Source organism: Bos mutus, chromosome 7 (assembly GCF_027580195.1).
Source record: "Bos mutus isolate GX-2022 chromosome 7, NWIPB_WYAK_1.1, whole genome shotgun sequence".
Lineage (NCBI taxonomy): Eukaryota > Metazoa > Chordata > Mammalia > Artiodactyla > Bovidae > Bos > Bos mutus.
The window spans coordinates 90,301,736-90,322,270 of NC_091623.1; the positions used below are offsets into that span (position 1 = coordinate 90,301,736).

The 20,535-nt window shown below is 41.4% G+C and overlaps 1 protein-coding gene and 1 non-coding gene across 9 annotated transcripts in view; both read left to right on the plus strand.

Annotated features, from left to right (window-relative positions):
- Window positions 1-1,028: 1,028 nt before the first annotated feature.
- The window catches only part of MATR3 (matrin 3), a 39,096-nt gene continuing 19,589 nt past the window's right edge, over window positions 1,029-20,535 (plus strand). For 4 of the 8 annotated variants that reach the window (XM_070374423.1, XM_005900167.2, XM_005900166.3 and 1 more), the window contains exon 1: window positions 13,264-13,419. Coding sequence is in view for 2 of the 8 variants with exons in the window: in XM_070374428.1 (XP_070230529.1) it covers window positions 13,603-13,650 (48 nt within the window). In the remaining 6 variants the exon portion in view is untranslated. Of the gene's footprint in view, window positions 1,125-2,327; window positions 2,367-3,791; window positions 3,878-4,625; window positions 4,707-13,263; window positions 13,420-13,587; window positions 13,651-20,535 lie in introns of those variants that run through there. The other 4 variants (XM_070374424.1, XM_070374429.1, XM_070374428.1 and 1 more) reach the window with 3 other exon arrangements.
- On the plus strand, window positions 4,359-4,558 carry LOC138988683 (small nucleolar RNA SNORA74). The gene has a single exon (XR_011464950.1). It is a non-coding gene; the product is annotated as a small nucleolar RNA SNORA74 (small nucleolar RNA).

Below are 20,535 nucleotides of genomic sequence, written 5' to 3' on the forward strand. Positions count from 1 at the left end.
GTAGGACTCTGGGCTTTCTCAGCAGAGGTCTGGGAGGGTTGGGTTTATAGGAAGCACATTTTTTTCCCATTATGAAATACCTGAGGAAATAGATAATAAGACATGCTGGCAGATGACAAGGACTTTGGCTACTCCCAAGGGTTCACCTGACAAAGGTGCCAGGTGCAATAGATGGGCCGAGCCAACCAGATGCTGGGGACTGGGGGCAGGGAGATGCCAGGAACAAAGTGGCTTTAGAATTTGGAAAATTATAGAATGGATTTAGGAAGTACTGCTACTGGACCTTGCCTTTCTCATCCTCAGCTTCACCAAAATGTTCAGTAGGAGAGAATCATAGTGACTTCAAGTAGTGAGGGGAGGATTAGTGTTCAAAAGAAATGCTGATAACCTGGTGGGCAACCCGTCCAGACCAAAGATGTGGCCTCTTTGGCTGACTGTGCCACGGTGGAAGGCAAGTTTGGCAGAGAAAGCCAGTACTCTTTAGCCGCTGCAGCTCAGTTAAAAATCCCACTGCAGGGCCCCTAACCTGGTCCCGCAGGTTAGGCTGTAGGAGCGACTAGCATAAATAATCCGGGCGAAAACCTCCTGGAGAGATCCCAAAAACCAAGGTGACCTGTGTGCGTGGGCGATCCGTTGGCTGAGTGACAGAAATGCTGAAGAAAGCCAGGAAGAGGATCTGCGTGGGAGGTGGAAAAAGCGTGGGCTGAGCTTGCAGCAACCAAAAGGCGCCACACACGTGTGCGAGGAACCCGCGGCGCTCGGAGTGGGCTGACAGGAAGCACCGCCCCACTAGGACACATCAAGTTTTCTCTTAAGCAGTTTCAAACCCAGCGCGCTTTCCACGTGTAAGTACAAATGAGATGGGTGTCAAATAACCATAGCGCTTGTTCGGATTTCTATCCTTTCTCTTCTTGGGTCTAGCTCCTGTGTAGAGCATGCCCACCTCTACCACAGCTCTCCCATTTTCCTAACGCTTTCCTGGGCGGGGTTTCTGGGCCCCGCCCACCGAGGGCCCGCCCAGTAGCCGCCCCGGGGCGGGGCTCCCCTCGGCTCCCGACTGCCCTTTTCCCCTGCGGTCTCTGCCCCGGCTGCTGTGTCTCTACCGAGCTCCGGACACGTGCAGGGTGAGTAAGAGCAAAGTGGGGAGAAGCCTTGGAGGTTTACCAGCTAGGGGCGAGAGACAGTGGTTTGGAGGCTTCTTCCGAGGCACGGGACGAAACTGGGGCTCGTTCCCTAGTGACCCCAGGTTTGGAGGGCATCTTGAAGAAATGCTGAGGGATCGTACCCCTAGAGTCACCCCCTGTTTTCTACCATCCCTGCTGTCCCTGGAGAGTTGCCGGGAGTCGGTCTCGGGGAGCCTTGGTCCCAGGCACCAGGGCCAGGGACTTGGGAAGGTTCGTGAGGAACACGTGGTCGGGTGGAGCTCCGTCAGTCCGTTCAACCCCAGCGCGGAAAGGGACAAGCTATTTTTAGATTCGTTTTTAGACCTGGACAATGAGCCCTCTATTCTCCTTTTCCTCTAATTGTTTGGAAACGTTTTGGAGTGAAATTAGAGGAAGGCTGGGGAAAAGTATTGTCTTAGATACTCTCACCTTATACAAACAAGGTAAATTGTAAGTGTGAATGGGTAGGAATGTTTATTAACATTTTTGCAAACATTTTGGTTATTGTTTTCAACCAGTAGTTGGGGTCGTTGGCAAGAATAGCAACCTAACTGTCGCTAGTTTCTTTAACATCCCTTACTGCATCCAGTTATTTTTTAAAATGCTGCTTTTATGGTTCAAGAGATCACATAATTGAGGCCCTTCTCAATCTGGTTTCAACCAGCCTTTCCAATTTTTAGTGCCCATTGCCTTCCAAGGGTAAGTTCCCCTTCTGCTCACCAGTATTCATCATCTCTTTGCTTAGAGTAAGTTCCTGATAATAGCAAATGTTTAGTGCCCAGTCTATAGCAGATATTATCTTATGCACTTAATTTATATTCCATTTAAACCTCCCGAACACCTGGTGTACAACACCCCCATTCTACAAATGAGACAGGTACAGAGGTTAAGTTATTTGCCCACTGTCACTTGGCTGTTAAGTGACAGCCAAGCTTCCTGATACTTGTTGATGAGACCATTAATTTGCTACTGTTGAACTGCTGTGGTATGCAAGTAAGAATGACAACAATAAAGCTAACCAAGGGAAAGCTGTTAGTTCTTGACTATTGTTTCTGTGGTTCAGGCCTCACTAAGTTAAGGGAGTTTTGAGGGTAGGGGTCTTGAACGCCTCACAAGTGTTCACTAACTGTTGGCTGTCTCTAACCTGGAGTGCTTTGATTGCAGAGCATCCAGCCGTGAACTTTCAAGCAGATGCAGCCCCAGGTAAGTGCAGCTCCATTAACCTACCTTTGGCCCCAGCTGTAGGCAGCTGCCTAGGTTTCCGTGTACCTAGGCAAGTGTTACACTGCTGGGAGAACAGCAGCTGATAGCTGGTTGGCATTCTGGGCCTGGTTCATGCCTACTCTGTTATTAACTATACCAGGATGCCAGCATAGTTGTTTTTCCATTGAGGTTAAATCTGCAAGCATGTGCCTTTGCAGGGAGAAACCTAACGTGGAGAATGGTTCTGGTCTGACAGGTTTGACTAGAATGAAGTTCTTTGAATCATACCTTGGAAACAGAAGAAACAGAGGGATATATAAATAGAACAAGTTGAGGTGTTTTTTTTTTGTTGTTTTTTTTTTTTTTTGAGTCTACCGAGTGCTCAAACGGGGCCATGGGATTTTTGCAGATTTCACTGAAATCAAAGTTCATAGCTCCCACTCCTCTACCAACACAGAGCTACTCAGGATAATCCCTTTGTAGAAAGATTTTATAACTCTAGTTACTTGTGAGAATGCCATACCTTACAAGGAATGTGGATGTGAATTTGCTTTAAAATGATGAGCATTCTTTATCTCATTAATAGAATATAAAAATAGCAATTAATTGAGGGGCTCCAAATACTAGGCCTAGCTACAGCAGTACTAATTTCTGCTTCAGGTTGACAGATTTCTACTTTTTGTTGGTATCTTCCCTTGTGGCTCAGCTGGTAAAGAATCCGCCCGCAATGCGGGAGACTTGGGTTCAATCCCAGGGTTGCAAAGATCCCCTGGAGAAGGCAAAGGGTATCCACTCCAGTATTCTGGCCTGGAGAATTCCATGGACTGTATAGATCATGGGGTTGCAAAGAGTTGGACACGACCGAGTGACTTTCACTTTACTGATTTTCAGGAGTAAGCAGAGTTATTGCTTCTTTTGGAGCAGTAATTGAGTCCCCTTTGTAGTGATTTTGTTTTGGAATGCTAATTTTCTGAGAAGAGATGCTTCTCAGTTCTAGGCAAGAGTGATGCTGGAGATTATCCAATGGGGCAGACTTAGTTGCTGCTTTCAGTGAAAAGTAACATCTTAGTTTCTACAGAAGGACTTGAGGATGTTGGGAGGCAGAGGTGTTATTTGTCAAAGCTAGTTTTGTTCTATCAATTGGCTTTCCCTTAAAAGAATTCTCTTAGCTAAACGTTGGGTGCTTTGTGTGAATACCTCAGATGTTCATTGTGAATAGCCTTTTACATATGGGTCCATAATACAAGTGATAATCTAGAGAGCTTTAGTGGTAACAGGCAAGAAAAAAAGGCAAGTAATGGGAAATAATTGCTGAGGATATAAAAATTTGGTAAATCATAAATGGCAGACAGCATTGTTTCCATCTCTACAGAAAAGCAGCCTCAGAAGCTAGGATGTTGAACACTGAAATCTTTTTCTTTTTAGGATGACTCAAAAGTAGGGCATCCTTGGCCCTCCTGAAGAGATGAAATTAGTGGCAAGTGGACCATCTATCTGTATGGCGTTATCAGGTAAATGTCCTTACTCATTCTGATGCTGACCATGTGCCAGGCCTATTAGTTGGAGCCCATCAGAAAACAACTGGAAGGCAGAAACAATTGTATTTGTGCCTAACAAATTCAGCCTCTGGGCAGAAAAAGGCTGAATAGGATTTTGGTGGTTATGGTCTGAAGGTTTTTGAGATAATCTGAATCATTACATCTGAGAAAACTGAGGGGAGATTGTAAATTTCATGACGGAAAGTATAGTGTATCTTACCTTGTTCACAGATCCCAATCCCTAGATCCCAAGCACAGTGCCCAGCACATGGCAAGAACTCTCAGTGTTGGATAAAATGACTGACGGCATGGGAAAGGGTTTCCTGTTTCCTGTTTGTTTCAAGGTTTTGACAGCAGGGTCTGCAATCAGTGCTTCCAGGCCTCTGTTTTGCAGTCAATGTTCAATTCATGGGGATACCTTCTGAAATAAGTAAGAAAACTGTTTCAGGAATCATCCAGCAGTTGTCAGCTATCCAGGCTAGCGTGATGCCTCAGATGGTGTTACACTGTTGGAAGAGCAAGCACTGCCTTTATTGAGGTCTGACTTCAGCACTGTTTTGGTGTTGTGGCTGAGTACCTCTGGGCAGTGTTTTGCACCTCTGAGAGTGGAGTAACTTCTCCTGTGGAGTTGGTCCTAGTCTGGGTGCAAACAGTTTTTTTCTATTAGAAAAAGACCCTGCCTTATGGACAGCCTGTCATTTGTTTCCTCTTTGAATCCTAGATGCCTTTGCCTGAGTGAGAAACCTTCCTCCATTGGGACCCCAGAGGTCTGATGGCCCTTTGTGACATCCAAATAAGTAATGTATGTAGTCCTTTTGTCCTGAAGGTCCAGGAACATCTTTTGTTCTAATACTTGGTCTTTGAATCTGGTTCCTGACAGTGAGCTCCTAAATCCCTTAGAACTTCCTGGGTGATAGTAAAGTCTTTGTTCTAATGGGACTGGAATTTTTACACACACTCATATGATACACATTCATTCTCCAGAGAGGGGAGAGGGGTTGGAAATGATCATGATGAAGCCTCCATAAAAATTCCATTAGTATAGGGTTCAGAGAACTTCCAGGTTAGCTAACAACACATTGAAGTGCTGGGAGAGTGATGCCCCTTCCTACATACCTTCTCTTATGCATCTCTTCTATCCGGATGTTCATTTGTACCCTTTATCATATCCTTTTGCAATAAACCAGTAAACAGTAAACTGTTTTCCTGAGCTCTTTTGAGCCCATCTAGCAAAAATGAGTCAAACCCAAGGAGAAGGTTGTGGCAATCTCTGACTTACAGCCTTTCTGTCAGAAGCACAGGTTAACAACCTGGACTTGGGTTTGGCATCTGAAGTGGAGGAGGGGCAGTCTTGTGGGACTGTGCCCTTAGCCTCTGAGATCTGAAGTTATTTCTAGGTGTAGATGGTGTCTTAATTGAGTTACACTGCAGGACACCCAACTGCTGACAAGACCCACACATCTGGTGTCAAAAATACTGAGAGTATGGCCAGAGTTTGAGACTGAAGGAAAAACAGGAGGAACCACGAGGTTTTCTTAAAAGGTAGAAATACTTAACGTTCAAAAAAACTGTGGTGAGAACTAGAATTTTAGAGGAGAATGCTTAAAGTCTAAGACTTGAGAATTCCCTGGCAGTCCAGTGGTTAGGACTCTGTGCTTCTACTGCTGGGGGCTTGGCTTTGATCCCTGCTCAGGGAATTAAGGTGCAGAACAGCTAAAAATAAGTAAACCCAAGACTTAAACTAAGTCTTCATATTCTAGAGCTCTGCTGCATAGTACATGTGGATTTAAAACTGACAAAATCCATTTCTCCATCTCAGTACTTAGTGACTGCCTATTGGAGAGCTCAGAAGACATTTCCACCAATACAGAAAGTTATATTATATGCTGCTGTTCTAGAGCAGGGGCTGGCAAACTTCATGTAAAGAGGCTGATAATATTTTAGATTTGTGTACCATATAAACTTTTTATCTGTTGCAGCTACTCAACTCTGCAGTTGCAGTATACAAGCAGCCATAGATAATATGTCAACAAATGAGCACTACTGTGCTCCAATACAACTTAATTTAGGAACACTGAAATAAAAATTTCATAAACTTTTCAGTGAAGGAAAATAATTTCCTTTAACCCTTCTAAGCTTGAGGGCCTTTCAAAAACAGATGGCAGGCCAGAATTACCAACCCCTGTCTTGGGGAATGAAATTCAGGCCTTGGGAGTTTACAGCTCATTAGCAACAGATTTAGGGCCAGTACCAACATGTGTCCGTGAAAAATTAGATGTTATCAATACCTTTGCCTTAAACAAGCTTTTACCATATAGTATTAAACTCTTCAGCTTTTAGAGTACTGGGGTGACTTTAGTAAATTATCCAGTAATAGGGTAGTCCTTATTTCTTATGTTTGGGGTTTGTTGTATGTGCTTTTTTGAATGAGTTACTTATAAATGGTTCTTTTTTTTAAATGTACACCTAAGGAAGAGTTCCTAAGAAAGAACAGCAGTGTTTGGTTTCCAGCAGAACCTGATCACAAACCCATCCTAGTAGTGAAGTAGAAATGGTCCCTAAGGAAAGAGGAAATTTTTATATGTCAACAGTAGCCAGAAGAAAGATAAATATCATATTCTAATGCATATATATGGAATCTAGAAAAATGGTACTGAAGAACTTATTTACAGGGCAGCAGTGGAGAAACAGACATAGAGAACAGACTTATGGACACAGGGAGAGGGGAGGAGAGGGTGAGAAGTATGGAAAGAGTAACAGGGAAACTTACATTACCATATTTAAGATAGCCAATGGGAATTTGCTGTATGGCTCAGGAAACTCAAACTGGGTTCTGTATCAACCTAGAGGAGTGGGATGGGGAGGGAGATGGGAGGGAGGCTCAAGAGGGAGGAGATATATGTATACCTATGACTGATTCATGTTGAAGTTTGAAAGAAAACATTCTTTCAAAACAAAGTTCTGTAAAGCAATTATCCTTCAGTTAAAACCTAGCTTTGAATTAAAAAAATAATATCATAAAAACCAAAAAAGAATAGCCAGGAAAAAAAAATCCAGGTTTTAAAATCTGGAATCTCAAGTTATTAGAATATAGATGGCTTTCCTGGGCATGGTAAAGCTACCCAGGTGCAGGGAGAGGCCCCTGTGTTGCTACTTGAAAAAGGAAAATTCATTTGGTGTTTATGCCTGTATTCAGTACCCCCAGAGGTTTCAGTGGCTTAATCATGCACATTAAAATAATTTAATGGGATTTCCTACTTGATAAGTGAAGTTAATTAGTCACCTACTACTCCCTGTTGGCTTGAGTTTTTTTTTTTTCCTGGTGAGTCTAAGATGAAGTAACACATTTCAGCTTTAAATCCATGCCTTCTCTTTCTCCATCACCCTTTTCCCATGCTGCAATGAAAACTGAAATTGAACTGGCAGATATTGGCCTGTAAATATCCAAGCTGCCACCTCCTGCCATAGCTAGCAATTAGTAAACACAAGTGCCCCTTGAGCTGCTCAAGTTCAGGACCTATACCATATTAAGAAAGGAAAATTAAAGCAGTATGAGTAGAGGGCCCCAAATATTGAGTCTGTCACCTGTCAATGATTTATTTCCTTTCATTCAAGGTTGGAAAAAACTATCAGTGAGCTTTTGCAATGGAAGTTTGAATTACATTTCAAATTTTAATCAGGAAAACAAAACCCCAGAGAAATAAATTCTGCAGGCCCCAAAGAGACACAAAAAGGTGGCGTAGGGCCTAGGAATTCACACTAAGGAAGACAACCTGGTTAGAGCAACTAATTAAGAACCTAAAAGAGTGACAATGGCTCCTCTGAATCTTTTTGCTTAATTAGGGCTTTATGAACAGCTCCAGTTAATAGACCTGTCAGTATTCTCTTGGAAAACAATTTCACTGAATTAACAATTCAACTCTAATATTTACAATGTCTGTTTAGCAACACCTTGCTCTTTACAGTTATTTAGGAACACTTAATGAGCCCACTTGCTAGGTCATAGATTTGTCAATTTAGGATCCTAAGGCCTGGTTCAAAGGAGCCCCTGTTACTTTGGCTCTCCCTATTCTCCATTACAAGCCCTTTTGGGTGTAAGAACATTTTATACTGCTTTTTAAGGGTAACTTGACTACCTGGGAAGAGGTGATAAAATGGACCTTGAAATTTATTTCACTTTAGAATAGTTGTAGATTTACAGAAAAGCTATAAAGATAGTACAAAGAAATCCCATGTACCCTGCACCTAGTTTCTCCTGTTAGTAACATATTAGTATAGTACATTTGTTATTAATTCACTAAAGTTCATGCTTTATTCATATTTCCTTATTTTTCACCTAATGTCCTTTATCTGTTCCAGCATCCCATTGAGGATATTATATTTAGTCATCATGTCTCTTTAGGCTTCTCTTGGCTGTGACAGCTTCTTAGACTTCCTTGATCTTCTGACCATTTTTTTATTGTTTTTTTTTAATACTGAGTTGTTTGAGCTGTTTGTATGTTTTACAAACTAAGCTCTTGTCCATAGCATCATTTGCAAATATCTTCTTCCATTCTGTAGGTTGTTTTTAATACTCAAAATGCCTTAGTTATGGCCTTTATTCTCTTTCATTTAGAATAGTGGTCGAGCCTGTTGTCTTTTATAGTAGATGCTGTAGTCCCCAAATGACTGATTATTTTTACCTTATGAGCTCACAGTAGAGGATGGAATTTTGTATCAGCTGGTGGGAGAAGGGAAGAGCCAAGCCCAGGCCCTAGTGTAGGCCCAACTTCAATGAGTTGAAGAAAAGTAGACAAATCCCCAAGGTACACAGCCTGTGAATTAGATAGAACCTGGACTTCATCAGAATGGCAGATGGTAGAACTCTAGATGAGAACTCCAGGAGCTAATGGTTACGATATACTGGCCACTCCAGGAGAGTTTTCTGTGCTGCCCCTATTCCAATGGCACTATAATTTCTTGCCCCTGTATAGTAGAGCCCAATCATGATCTGTTCATCCAGGGAACTCTTCATATTTAGTTTCTTGGGGCCCTAACCTCCCTTTTACTTGTACATATAATATATCCAGGGCTGAGGAAGTGATAATAACCTATGCTATTTGCTCATCTTGTCAGAAGACTAGTTGGGGCCCTAACCTCCCTTTTACTTGTACATATAATATATCCAGGGCTGAGGAAGTGATAATAACCTATGCTATTTGCTCATCTTGTCAGAAGACTAGTTATTTAACTCATACCCTTTTTATGGTTTTACAGCTTTTATTAACTGAACGCTATGCTAGACATTGGTGATATGTGATGAACACAACACGGTCATGTTTACCACCTTCAGATTTCTTTCTGACCACGTTGGTTTCTTTCAGTCCTTTTGTATCTAGGTCTCTGTATATGCTGTTTCCCTTTCTGATTCCATCTTCCATTTCCACTTTGTATACTTTTATATCTCAGCTCAGATAGCACCTTCCCTGACTGAGCACCCATTTTATGTGTCATTGTGCTGTATTCAACCACATAGCTAGATAGCCAGGTGCCATGTTAACAGTCCTTTGAAAAGGTATTATTCACCAGTTTTTAAATGTTTATCTTACTCACATATAGCCAAGCAGCCTCAATTATACCAATAGCTGACTAAAGAGCTTCAACTGGTAAATATTATTATCAGTGTGTCATTATGTACCCAATATAGAGTAAGGTCATAAGTGTATCCTACTTTTTAATACCCTGGTAAGTAAGGATAACAAGAATGCTGGTTTTGTTAAATTTTGAAACAAATCATGGAAACAAATATGTCAGTTTCCAAATCATTTGCTAGTGGACTCTATAAAGATATAACATGTATGTGTGTTAGTCGCTCAGTTGTGTCCGACCTTGGAACCCCACAGACTGAAGCCTACCAGGCTTCGCTGTCCATGGGATTCTCCAGGGAAGAATACTGGAGTGGATTGCTGTTCCCTTCTCCAGAGGATCTTTCCGACCCAAGGATCAAACCCGCATCTCCTGCACTGCAGGCAGACTCTTTACCATTTGAGCTACAGAAAAGTCCTGAAGATGTAACAGTGCCTAACTATTTGAAATCCTTAAAACACACATGGTTGATGGTGGTTGCCTTTAAGGGAATAGCAGTTGGGGAAAACTTCTGCGTGTGCTTTGAATTTTATTATATGTATTCCTTATTCAAAAACTCCCCCCAATTTTTAAATTTATTTTTGGCTGTGTTGCATGGCTTGCGGTATCTGCCTGACCAGGGATCAAACCCAGGACCCCTGCAGTGGAAGCATGGAATTCTCTAACTACTGGACCACCAGGAAATTCCCCAAAATTTTAAGCCCATTTCCCTTCCCTTGCAACTGCTAAAAGAGCTGCTGGTTAACAATTTTCTGTTTTTTAAATAGCCTAAAGGTTTGAAATGACCTGCTGCTGCTTAGTTGCTTCAGTCATGTCCAACTCTGTGCAGCCCTAGGGACTGTAGCCCACCAGGCTCCTCTGTCCATGGAATTCTCCAGGCAAGAGTACTGGAGTGGGTTGCCATTACCTTCTCCAGGGGATCTTCTCAACCCAGGGATTGAACCCTCGTCACCTGCATTGCAATCAGATTCTTCACCACTGAGCCACCAGGGAAGCCCCTCCAGGGCATTTTATCTATTTAAAAAGTAGATGGTGAACTGCCAGGAGACCACAGCCTTGCTGAAGGCAGTCCAATATAATGCTCAAACAGGCAAGCTTCTTAATCTCTTATGTAAAATAAGAGTAAAGGTACTTTACTCTTAAAATTATTTTATCAGCTGCTTAGTGATTGTGTGGTGTGAAAATATATGTCCTCAACCAATATGACTCCTCTGCTCAAAACTTTAGAAAGATTAGCTTTATGGAGATTGTATCCTGGTGTTTAAAGTTTTATTCCAAACTTGTCACTTAGACCTTTCAAAGTCTCAGCAGAAATTCTTGCTTTGTAGCCTCTGTCATCACTGGTATACCACGCCCACTCCTAAGAAACCCAAATGTGAATAGAACTCTTGATCCATCTCTTCTCATAGCCAGGCCCATCTTGAGGCCAGCCTCCTTGTCCAGTCTTCATCAGACTGGGATTCTCAAAAGCTGATAATCTGTCTTATCCATCGTTGTATGTGTGCATGCGTGCTAAGCTGCTTCAGTCATGTCTGACTCTTTGCAACCCTGTGGACTGTAGCCTGCTGGGCTCCTCTGTCCATGGGATTCTCCAGGCAAGGATACTGGAATGGGCTGCCATGCCCTTCTCCAGGGAATTTTCCCAACCCAGGGATCGAACCACCCATCATGAAATAGACATTTGACGACTGAAATCTTGTATTACCTTTGGTTTCCAGTGTGTCTTTTTGCTGTTGACCTACTAAGCAGATCCTCAATAAATAATTACTCAACTGAAAAAGTTTGCCTTTCCTTTGAACAATCACCAAATTGCATTAATAGTCTGTACAAAAGCATGGTATGTATATATCTGAAATAAGCATGCATTCATACTTCTGAATCCAGAAAAGCAGAGCTGCTTTCATCTAAGATCTGGGGAGAACATAAAGTGAAGTCTTAGCCAAAATCAGTTGGAATCAAAGACTCATAGAGTAGACGTGAAGGAGGACCCAATATTCACTGAACAAATTTCATTCCAAAGTTAACAATGTAGTAGCCTTAGGGATGCCCCAGTTCTTGATGTATTCTACCAAATGCCTTCTCAAAGCCTGTAGAAAATCATGCAGCATAATGGAGATGTGGGAGTACAGTTCCACTCTTCACAATGGCTATTTAAAATTTTTCCTTTGTGTAACTCTAGCCCTTTCCATAGATGGCTTAGTCACAGAAAACTTAAGTCACCTGACTAATTCCTAATGAAAATTCAGCACCATCCTCTCCATACCTATTACAAGAAAGAGATGTCTCCTCCAGAACTCATCCTTTGAGTAATGTCCAATATGAATCTTTCCTTCTGTTGCTGCCTTTCCCAACCAATCCTTTCCTAATTTAACTCTTCTGCAAACATTTTAATGGCCCAAAATTCTCCTGTAGTAAATCAAATCTTCCCCAACCCTGATTTCTTTTCATAGCCAGTTATTCCACATTTGGTAGTTTGTTTTACACTTTTCACATACTAAGCACCTCCCATCTGACGTACTCTCCCACTGAACTGGAAGTCCCTGTTGCCAAAGCTTTTGTAGATGTTTTTAGTCCTAGGCTTGACCTCTTGGTAGCATTAGGCCCTGTTGATCGTTTAGTCCTTTGAGTACATTGGCTGTCAAGGCAGTACAATTTCTGTGGCTTCCCCTCTACTTTTTTCCCTCATCAACATGGTCTCTTGCCATTTAACTACCAGATTAGTTTCTCAAGGCTTGGTCCTAAGGTTTCTCTTTTTACCATAGGTTTACCTAAGATTTCTCTCTTAATCTCCAGTTCATCTAACTCTCCTTCATTTGTATTAACTTGAATTTGCCACTAACCCACACCCTTTTCTCCTGAGATCAAGGTCAAATATAACTCCTTTGAAGCTGATGCCAAACTGAAGCCTTACTGCCCCCACCTCCCATTCTCAATAGCACTGCTGACAGTTGTCATTCTTACATTGTACTTCTCCATCTTCCATATCCAAGCAAGTCTTGCTCTTTGTCCTAAATGATTTCAAAAATTTTATACAGGTCTGCTGTTCATTTTTGCCCTGTCCACTATCTTCACAGTGGACCCAGAATGGTTCAGCATACTCAAGATTTAAAATTTTTGAGGGCTATTAATCTGACTTATATTCACTAACTTACCTCAGACGTCAGATGCCTGCCTGTCCCTCTGCATTTAAACTTCAAACCCCAGGGAAGTGGCCCTTTTCTCCATCCTTATCTATACAATTTCTCAGGATTTTTCACATGTGCTATATTTCTTTGCTCATGGGGTACTTGAAGAGTGTTCTACATTCAAATTCACCAAATGGCGGCGGCGGTCTTTTCAGTGGAATGGGTTTTCGCTATCTTCCTCAATGACCCGCATAAAATTTCTGAAATTAAAACCACTCAAAATAGTATCTATCTCCACTTCCTGCCCCGAACTGCCACTTCTCCGCAGTTTATCAGAAAATACCAGAGAGGGTCGAAGCCAGGGAATCCTGCGACGCACTTCTAACGCATACCTTATTTAAATTTTGCACCAAGCAGTATGGAAGAGTCAGGGGGAAAAAAATCCTTTGTGGGGAGTGGGACTCGAACTCTATAAGCTATGGCGCTCCATTTCCCGCCCATAGGCGAGCTACAAGATCAGAGAACAACGATCGCAGCTGAGGGCGCGAGCGGCGTGCGCGCGCCGGGCCGGGGGAGGGGCCTGGCGCGCGCAGAAATAGGACCCGAGGTGGGTTGGGGCGAGTTCTCGCGAGAGTGGGTTGGTTCTTGGGCTGCTGCCTCTGCTGCCACCTCTTACCAGCGCCGTTGCTGCGGGGGATTGTGGGAGCCACCGCGTCCCGCTCGCTTGGAGAGGTACCTCTCGTTTTCCCTCTCCCTTTCTTCAAGGTAGGCGTGAAGCGGGTAAGAATCGGGGTGGGGTGGCCGGGGGCTCTCGGCGTCCGCCGGGAGGAGGCAGCGACAGCAACAGGGGCCGCGGGGAGCCGGCGGCGCGCCTTTCTTGCTCGCTCCCGTTCGCCTGCTCTGCCTCCCTCCGCGCTGCGTATGTGAGCCGCCTGATCGGCGGCCGCCATGTTAGGAGCTCAGTGGCGGCGCAACCAGCCTTCTCGGGTGGCGGAGGTGAGCGGTCCCGTAGGGAGACACGCGGCCAGCCAAGGGCCCAGAGTGCGGAGGCAGAGTCGGGGCGCGCCGAGGGCAGCTGATCGGCCGAGCTTCCTGCGTTCCGGGCTGTCTGTGGGCGGGGGCGGGACGACGAGCCCGTTACACGCGGGCTGCTGCTCTGAGGGAAAGGGAGGAGCGCTCGAGGCCTGAGGGACCGACTAACCATGAGGGGGTTGGCCTGCCGTTTGGGGAGGATAGTTAAGCTAAAACCAGCCCCAGATATATTTGCCTTTCCCCCCTCCGTTTTGCGCCTGAAAACGTTCCCCAAAATGGAGGATTCCGTAGACTCCGAAAAGCTTAGCCGTTTGAGCATCGTTTCTTGGTGTCGCGGCCTTCGCTGCTTTCCTCGCCCATCGTTTCATAGCGCCCCCTAATACTCCCCTGTCCCCCGCCCACACACAGGCGCGCGCGGTTTTAGCCGGGCCTCGGAAACAATTCCCCCTCCCCGCCATCGCGTAAAAATGGCCGAAAAATTAAACGTTAACGCTTGTTCATCGTGTTGCGTCGTGGATAAAGCCTTCTGCGGTACGCTGCGAAGGAGATTTGTTCTTCTTTAGAGAGTCACCTCACATTCCTTTCCTCTATATTAAAATACTATCAGTCTAAGCTTCTCTAGAGAGGATGGTGTGGTGTGGGGACCTTCCGGTTTCCAGACAAAGGGTTTATAGTAGCCTGGTGTAGTCGCGGCTTCGTTGTTCTTTTCATCGCCGGCGCTGTGCCACGTTCTGTGTTATACAAAGACTTTTCCCATATACAGTGGAGTAGTATTTCCTAGGTATTTATCCTGCTCTGTGGCGCTATTCTGTGTAATAGTCCTATTGGATCAGTTACGGTTTTCCAGCCAGATATTTCTAGAACGGTTATGGCGATTCCAAAATTCTAGTCTTTCACGAGCGCTGTAAAGTGTGCGAGTTGTTGATTTCCCAGGCCGTAGTGATGAGATTTTGCATTGATGCTGCGTTCTGCTCGATGAACAGAGCTTAGTTTAAGATTTTTAGATACTCGACGAAACATTTTTCTCCCAGGTAGATTTAAACAGTTGTACTCTGCGGGCAAAAATTATATTTCAGGCTATTTTCATACGTGTTCAAAATTACCTTTTAAAAACGAAACGACTCGATCTTCGGAGTCTAGCGACATAATTGTTTAACATTAGTATTGTTTTGGAAATCAAGAATTCGGATCTCTTAGCTGTGTGTAAGTGGAGTTGCTTTTATGTAACATTTTGAACTAATTCGAAAGTATTTCATTACCCTTGACCTAAACATTCTGTATGTTAAGTCTTTAAACATACTTATTTTACTAATGGTTTTACGGAAGTGTAAACGCCAAATATTATTACAAGTCAGAGATATATAAAGACATTAACAACTGAAGAATGCAAAGAAAAAAATCTTCCTTGATTTTAGAAATAACAAGTAGCTCAAATTCCCAATTTTATAGAAAGAATTTGAGTCCAAGGAAGTGCTTGTTATGTAGGTAACCAATGGCAATGAAGCCAGTGTGTTTAGAACGCTTACATTTTGATTAGATATTTGATTCAGGCTCTGCCTGTTACAATAAATAGGCTTAAAATGGAAGAACTACGCTTATAGGAATTTATCCTGTAAATAAGGGAATAGTGTGTCAAAAGTATGTGTATGTAAATGTTAATGTTGGTTACTAAGCATATTAAAAATCCAAAGGATTCAACATTTGGAGATCTGCTAATTATAGTGTGGCCATCAAGTGATAATCTATACAGCTATTTAGAAGTATTTAAGGAAATGGCAACCCACTCTAGTGTTCTTGCCTGGAGAATCCCAGGGACAGGGTAGGGGGCGGGCGTCCTGGTGGGCTGCCGTCTATGGGGTCGCACAGAGTCGGACACGACTGAAGTGACTCAGCAGCAGCAGATGGGAAAATTATAGTGGAATATAGTTCTAATTGGGGAGAAAGTAATAAAACTCTGTTGATGACTTTTGTTTTTTGAAGGAACGTGTAAATAAGCGTAAAAAATATCCCTGAGTGTCGGCTTTATGGGTCATTTGTATTTCCTTTTTTCTTGAAATTTCCACAAGACGTTACACTTAATTTTGTAATGAAAAAACTGAAACATTTTTTGTAAATGCCAAAACTGCTGAGAAGGCGATGGCACCCCACTCCAGTACTCTTGCCTGGCCCATGGACAGAGGAGCCTGGTGGGCTGCAGTCCATGGGGTCGCTGAGGGTCAGACACGACTGAGTGACTTCACTTTGACTTTTCACTTTCATGCATTGGGGAAGGAAATGGCAACCCACTCCAGTGTTCTTGCCTGGAGAATCCCAGGGACGGGTGAGCCTGGTGAGCTGCCGTCTCTGGGGTTGCACAGAGTCGGACACGACTGAAGCAACTTAGCAGCAGCAGCAGCACTGCTGAAAAGACATTTTGTTTTTTTAGAATCTCACCTCTGTTTAAGGGAAATTGAGATGAAAATGAGCCAACTTCTTGAAATCTGAAGTGCAGTTTTCAAATGTGACAAAAAGAAGTGCTTGTGTAAGATATTCTTGTTATTATGTGTAGGCACATAGGAATCTGAAGGCATTCTCACATAAAATTAATACTGATAGGACTAATAATTATGAACTGCAGCCATTAGCTGTTTATAAATGATCGAAATCAAAGAATTAATTGGACAGTGGTTTGTTAAGTGGTGTTCTTAGCAAATCTTCTAGTTAAAAGTCTGTGTTTTGTTTTTATATACTTCTTTATTTTGTAACCTGATGATATTTGTCATGTCATTTTCTTTCTCTATTTCCTTGCTTCACTCTGGAATTTATCTCCTCCCCAGCCTCAGTTTATTAACCTTCAGGGTATGGTGTAATACTAAGCATTTCCTTAATTGAGTCATGTGAAGAAGAGTGAGTTTTACTATCAAGTTTAACAATTTGCTATTTTGAAACTCTTGCTAGACCCACATTAAATGAGATGTTAGAGAATATTATGAAGAGTAAATTTCTCTTTTTACAGAAATAAAAATATTATTTTAATGTAAAAAAAAAAATTGCATTAAAATTGTCCCACACTGTGGCAGTAGGGTCTCAGTATACCTGATTGACTGAAGGTTTGGGGTGGACATTGCCAAATGCATGGTTAGTGAGGTGGAAGGGTTGTGGGCAGTGTAGTTTTGCAGTTTTATATATACGGTTTTTCCAAGGTTAACACTGTCCATGAAATTGCTTTAATTTAAAATTCGTTAACTATGTAGTGGGTCTTCTCATTGGACCATTAGGTTAAGGGTTCTGAACTATTTGATAAAAGGTTTTTAAATAGAAAAACTGTTTTGGTGTGGATAGTAAAAGGTAGAGCATAGAAGCCCAGTGGATTGAGAGAACTGTGACTATGAAGCCTTTTAAAAGTACTTTAGCTTTTGGTTTGTTGCAGATCATATTGACTATAAGCTACAATAGAAGTTATATGATGAAGTGCTGTGTTCTCTCTCCTGACCTGAATATAATTTATTAGGTGGCAGGTCTGAATGGATGCAGTATCTTTGATGTGTTGCAACCTCGATGTGATTGATTTTCCCAGTTGTAGGTCAAGCCCTAATATCTATCTAAAAAAAGGCTCAGGAGTTTCTGACATTGAAATTGATATGAAGTAGCAATTGAAACTTAGGTGTAAATTTTTGATTTTAAAATTTTAAGAATTATTTTAAATTTTTGATTTTAAACTATTCCAGAACTTAAAGCTAATTGATATAAAAACTTGCTCTTTTTCTGGAAAGTTTTTTAAATGACAAATCTCTGCCTTTCTTTTATAGAGTACCAATAGCCTGTGGTTATTGGTGCCTGTATTAAGGCAGAAACAGGTTAATAGAACAAAGAGGGTTGCCATGGTCCGGGGGTGGGATCATAGGTCTTCCCAGTTGTTGACATTGGAATAGCTGCTGGATAAGAAGAGCGAAGAGGAGGAAAATGTCTATAGAAGATGTCATGGTGAGCAGTAAGTGCAAGTTGGAAAGGACTCTATTGATAATAGAATCTCAGTAGGATCTTTGATTTGTAGTAGTGTTAGTCGCTCAGTCATGTCCAACTCTTGGCAGCCCCATGGACTACAGAATCTTCTGTCCATGGGATTCTCCTAGCAAGAATACTGGAGTGGATTGCCATTACCTTCTCCAGGGGATCTTCCCAACCCAGGGATCGAACCCAGGTCTCCTGCATTGCTACAGATTCTTTACTGTCTGAGCTACAGGGAAGATCCACTGATTTGTAGTATCATTGGTTGTTAATGAAATAGATAATTTTCTGGTCTTTAAAGGTGATCTGTACATTGTTTTCCCTCTGGAAATGACTAGGATATTAAACATCTCTCTTTGGTACAGTCACCGATAGGAGAAGAGCTTTTATAGCATATGTGAAAGTGTTTGAACACCTGACTCACAGCAGTTGGGAAAGGAACAGTAATAGCAAAGAAATACAAACGTGTACTTAAAACATTCTCACTGTGAAAAGGTGTGAAGCAATAAAACAATTTTAATGCTTAACTGTGTATCCTTGTGTGGGTTATGATATCCTTGAGAACCACAGTGGAGGAGGGAATTTTATACTGAAGCATCAGGAGACCAAGAAATACTCATAACAGCATTCTTGGTAATGACAGGAAATGAGAAACAGTCTAAATGTTCATCTTCTGAAAAACAGATAAGTGTGTATGCCATAATGGTATCTATATAACAGTGAAAATGTAGTTTTAATTCATGTGTAAATCAGTTTTAAACAAGAGCAATATATATATATATTAAGCCCATTTGTGTAAAATTAAGAAAAGTAAAATTAACACTGAAAAGATATGTCTGTTAAGTGGTAGGACTTAAAAACAAGAGACTCCATAAGGGAAGGAAGAATCATTGGAAATAAGTATCTAAGGTTTTATTGATGTTGTTTCTGACCTTTGGCATTTATATACACTGATTTGTAAAATACATGATGTGAAGGGGGGTGTTGGACCTTAAGAGAATTCCTAGTATTAAATGGAGAAAGGAGAGACACATTCCAGCTAATAATTATGTTTGAACAAGTAGTAAGCAGTCTGTATAATGGCTCATAAAATGAACTTTTTCTTAAGGTGTTGGCATGTGCCAGAAAATAGGTTTAGAGAAGAAGGATGCAACCAATATGAAGGGCATTGAAAACCATACTGAGGACTTCATGTGGTAAATAGTAGGGAGCAGTATGTTTTTGAATAGAGTAGAATGATTAGTGATGTTTTAGGTTTGTAGTCTTTTAAAGCTGACTTCTGACTTGGTAACAACCTTCAGGTTTTAAATCTGGCTTTGAATAGAATTGAATGAGATTATAGTTGATACATGAAATAGTCCAGTACAAGTGAAAAAGGTCAGTCCTCTGGGTCAGTCCTTTTACTTCTAGTTTGTTTTCTCATTGGTTGTGAGGATCAGAGTGCATAAAGTAGATGATTACTGTGGTGCTTACAATATGCCAGGCCCTGTGAAATGGATGTTATTTTTATTCCCATTTTACATATGAGGGAATAAACCCAGATGTTAAGTAATTTGCCCAGGTTCATGCAGCTATTCTGTAGAAGAGCTGGTTTTCAAATCCAGGCATTTGGGCTCTAAAAAAATCCCAATTTATATCAAATCAAAGAGTTGTACAGATGTTTGCGGAAACCAGGAGAGCAGATCATGAAGCAGAGGGGAATATCATAAGGGTGCAGAATGGTGCCTTGAGGAAAACCACAGACTTGCTTTTAAATAGAGAGTTAGCCAAGTTAGTGTCATAGGTCAGATCAAGAGTCAAAATTGTCAGTTAAATGGAGTAACTTTCTTTCCTGTAGTATGAATTTACTTAAAGTCACTAGGGAAAAAACTTAGAAGAAAAATATTTTAAGTCTGAATAATAGGAATCTTTTCTATGGATTACCATGAAGATTTTTTAGCAACTGAATCTGTTGTTAACCTAAGGATTAAGAAGTGGGTTAGAAGTTTAATCCAGATCAGTAATATATATGAATTGACACCAATAGTTTTAAAGCACTTCAGAATTTTTTTTTTTTCAGCCTTCTTGGGCACTGCACTTTTTAGGTTTTTTTTGTTGTGTGGTGAGGCACATTGGTGTATACAAAGTTAATAGAGCTGGATAAGCAACAGGAAATAATAGCTGTTATCTTCCATTATCTTACAATGGAGTGTAATATGCAAAAATACTGAATCCTATGTTGTACACCTGAAGCTCATATAGTATTATAAATCAGTTATACTTCAGTTTAAAAAAAAAAAAAAACCTTAAATACAATTTATAAAATATAGTAGAAAAAGATACAGTGATATAAACTAACATTAAGATGAAAATTTATTTAATACTCTAAAATGGAAGCTATGTTGAAGTTATTTATAAAGCCATTATAAGGTTAATAAGTGAGGAAATTTAAGGAATATTTACTTCAATTGAAGTACTCTGTACCTCAGTTGGAGATTGATTAGTTAAGTACTTCTTTAAATTAGTGAACTATCCCTGCCATCTGTTAGTGACATGATTAGGACATTTTTTATGCATTTGTATTGTTGGTTGCCGTGTATATTTGGCATATTTTCACATGAAAAAGTTAAATCACAAAGGTGTTTGACCTTGATAGAGATGGGAAAATCTCAAAATTTCTTTCACCCATTTGTGTTACAATTCAGAAGCTGTTTTCTAGCTGTTGTATGTTAAATTTTTATGTGAGATTAAAAGGTTATTATGTCAACGTGTGGATATTTCTTTCCTACGTATCTCTACATGCCTTTATGATTATACTATCTTAAAATCGGTTGTTTTTTAAAAGTAACTTATTTCACACAGTCAAAAAGTATAAAGATCCAT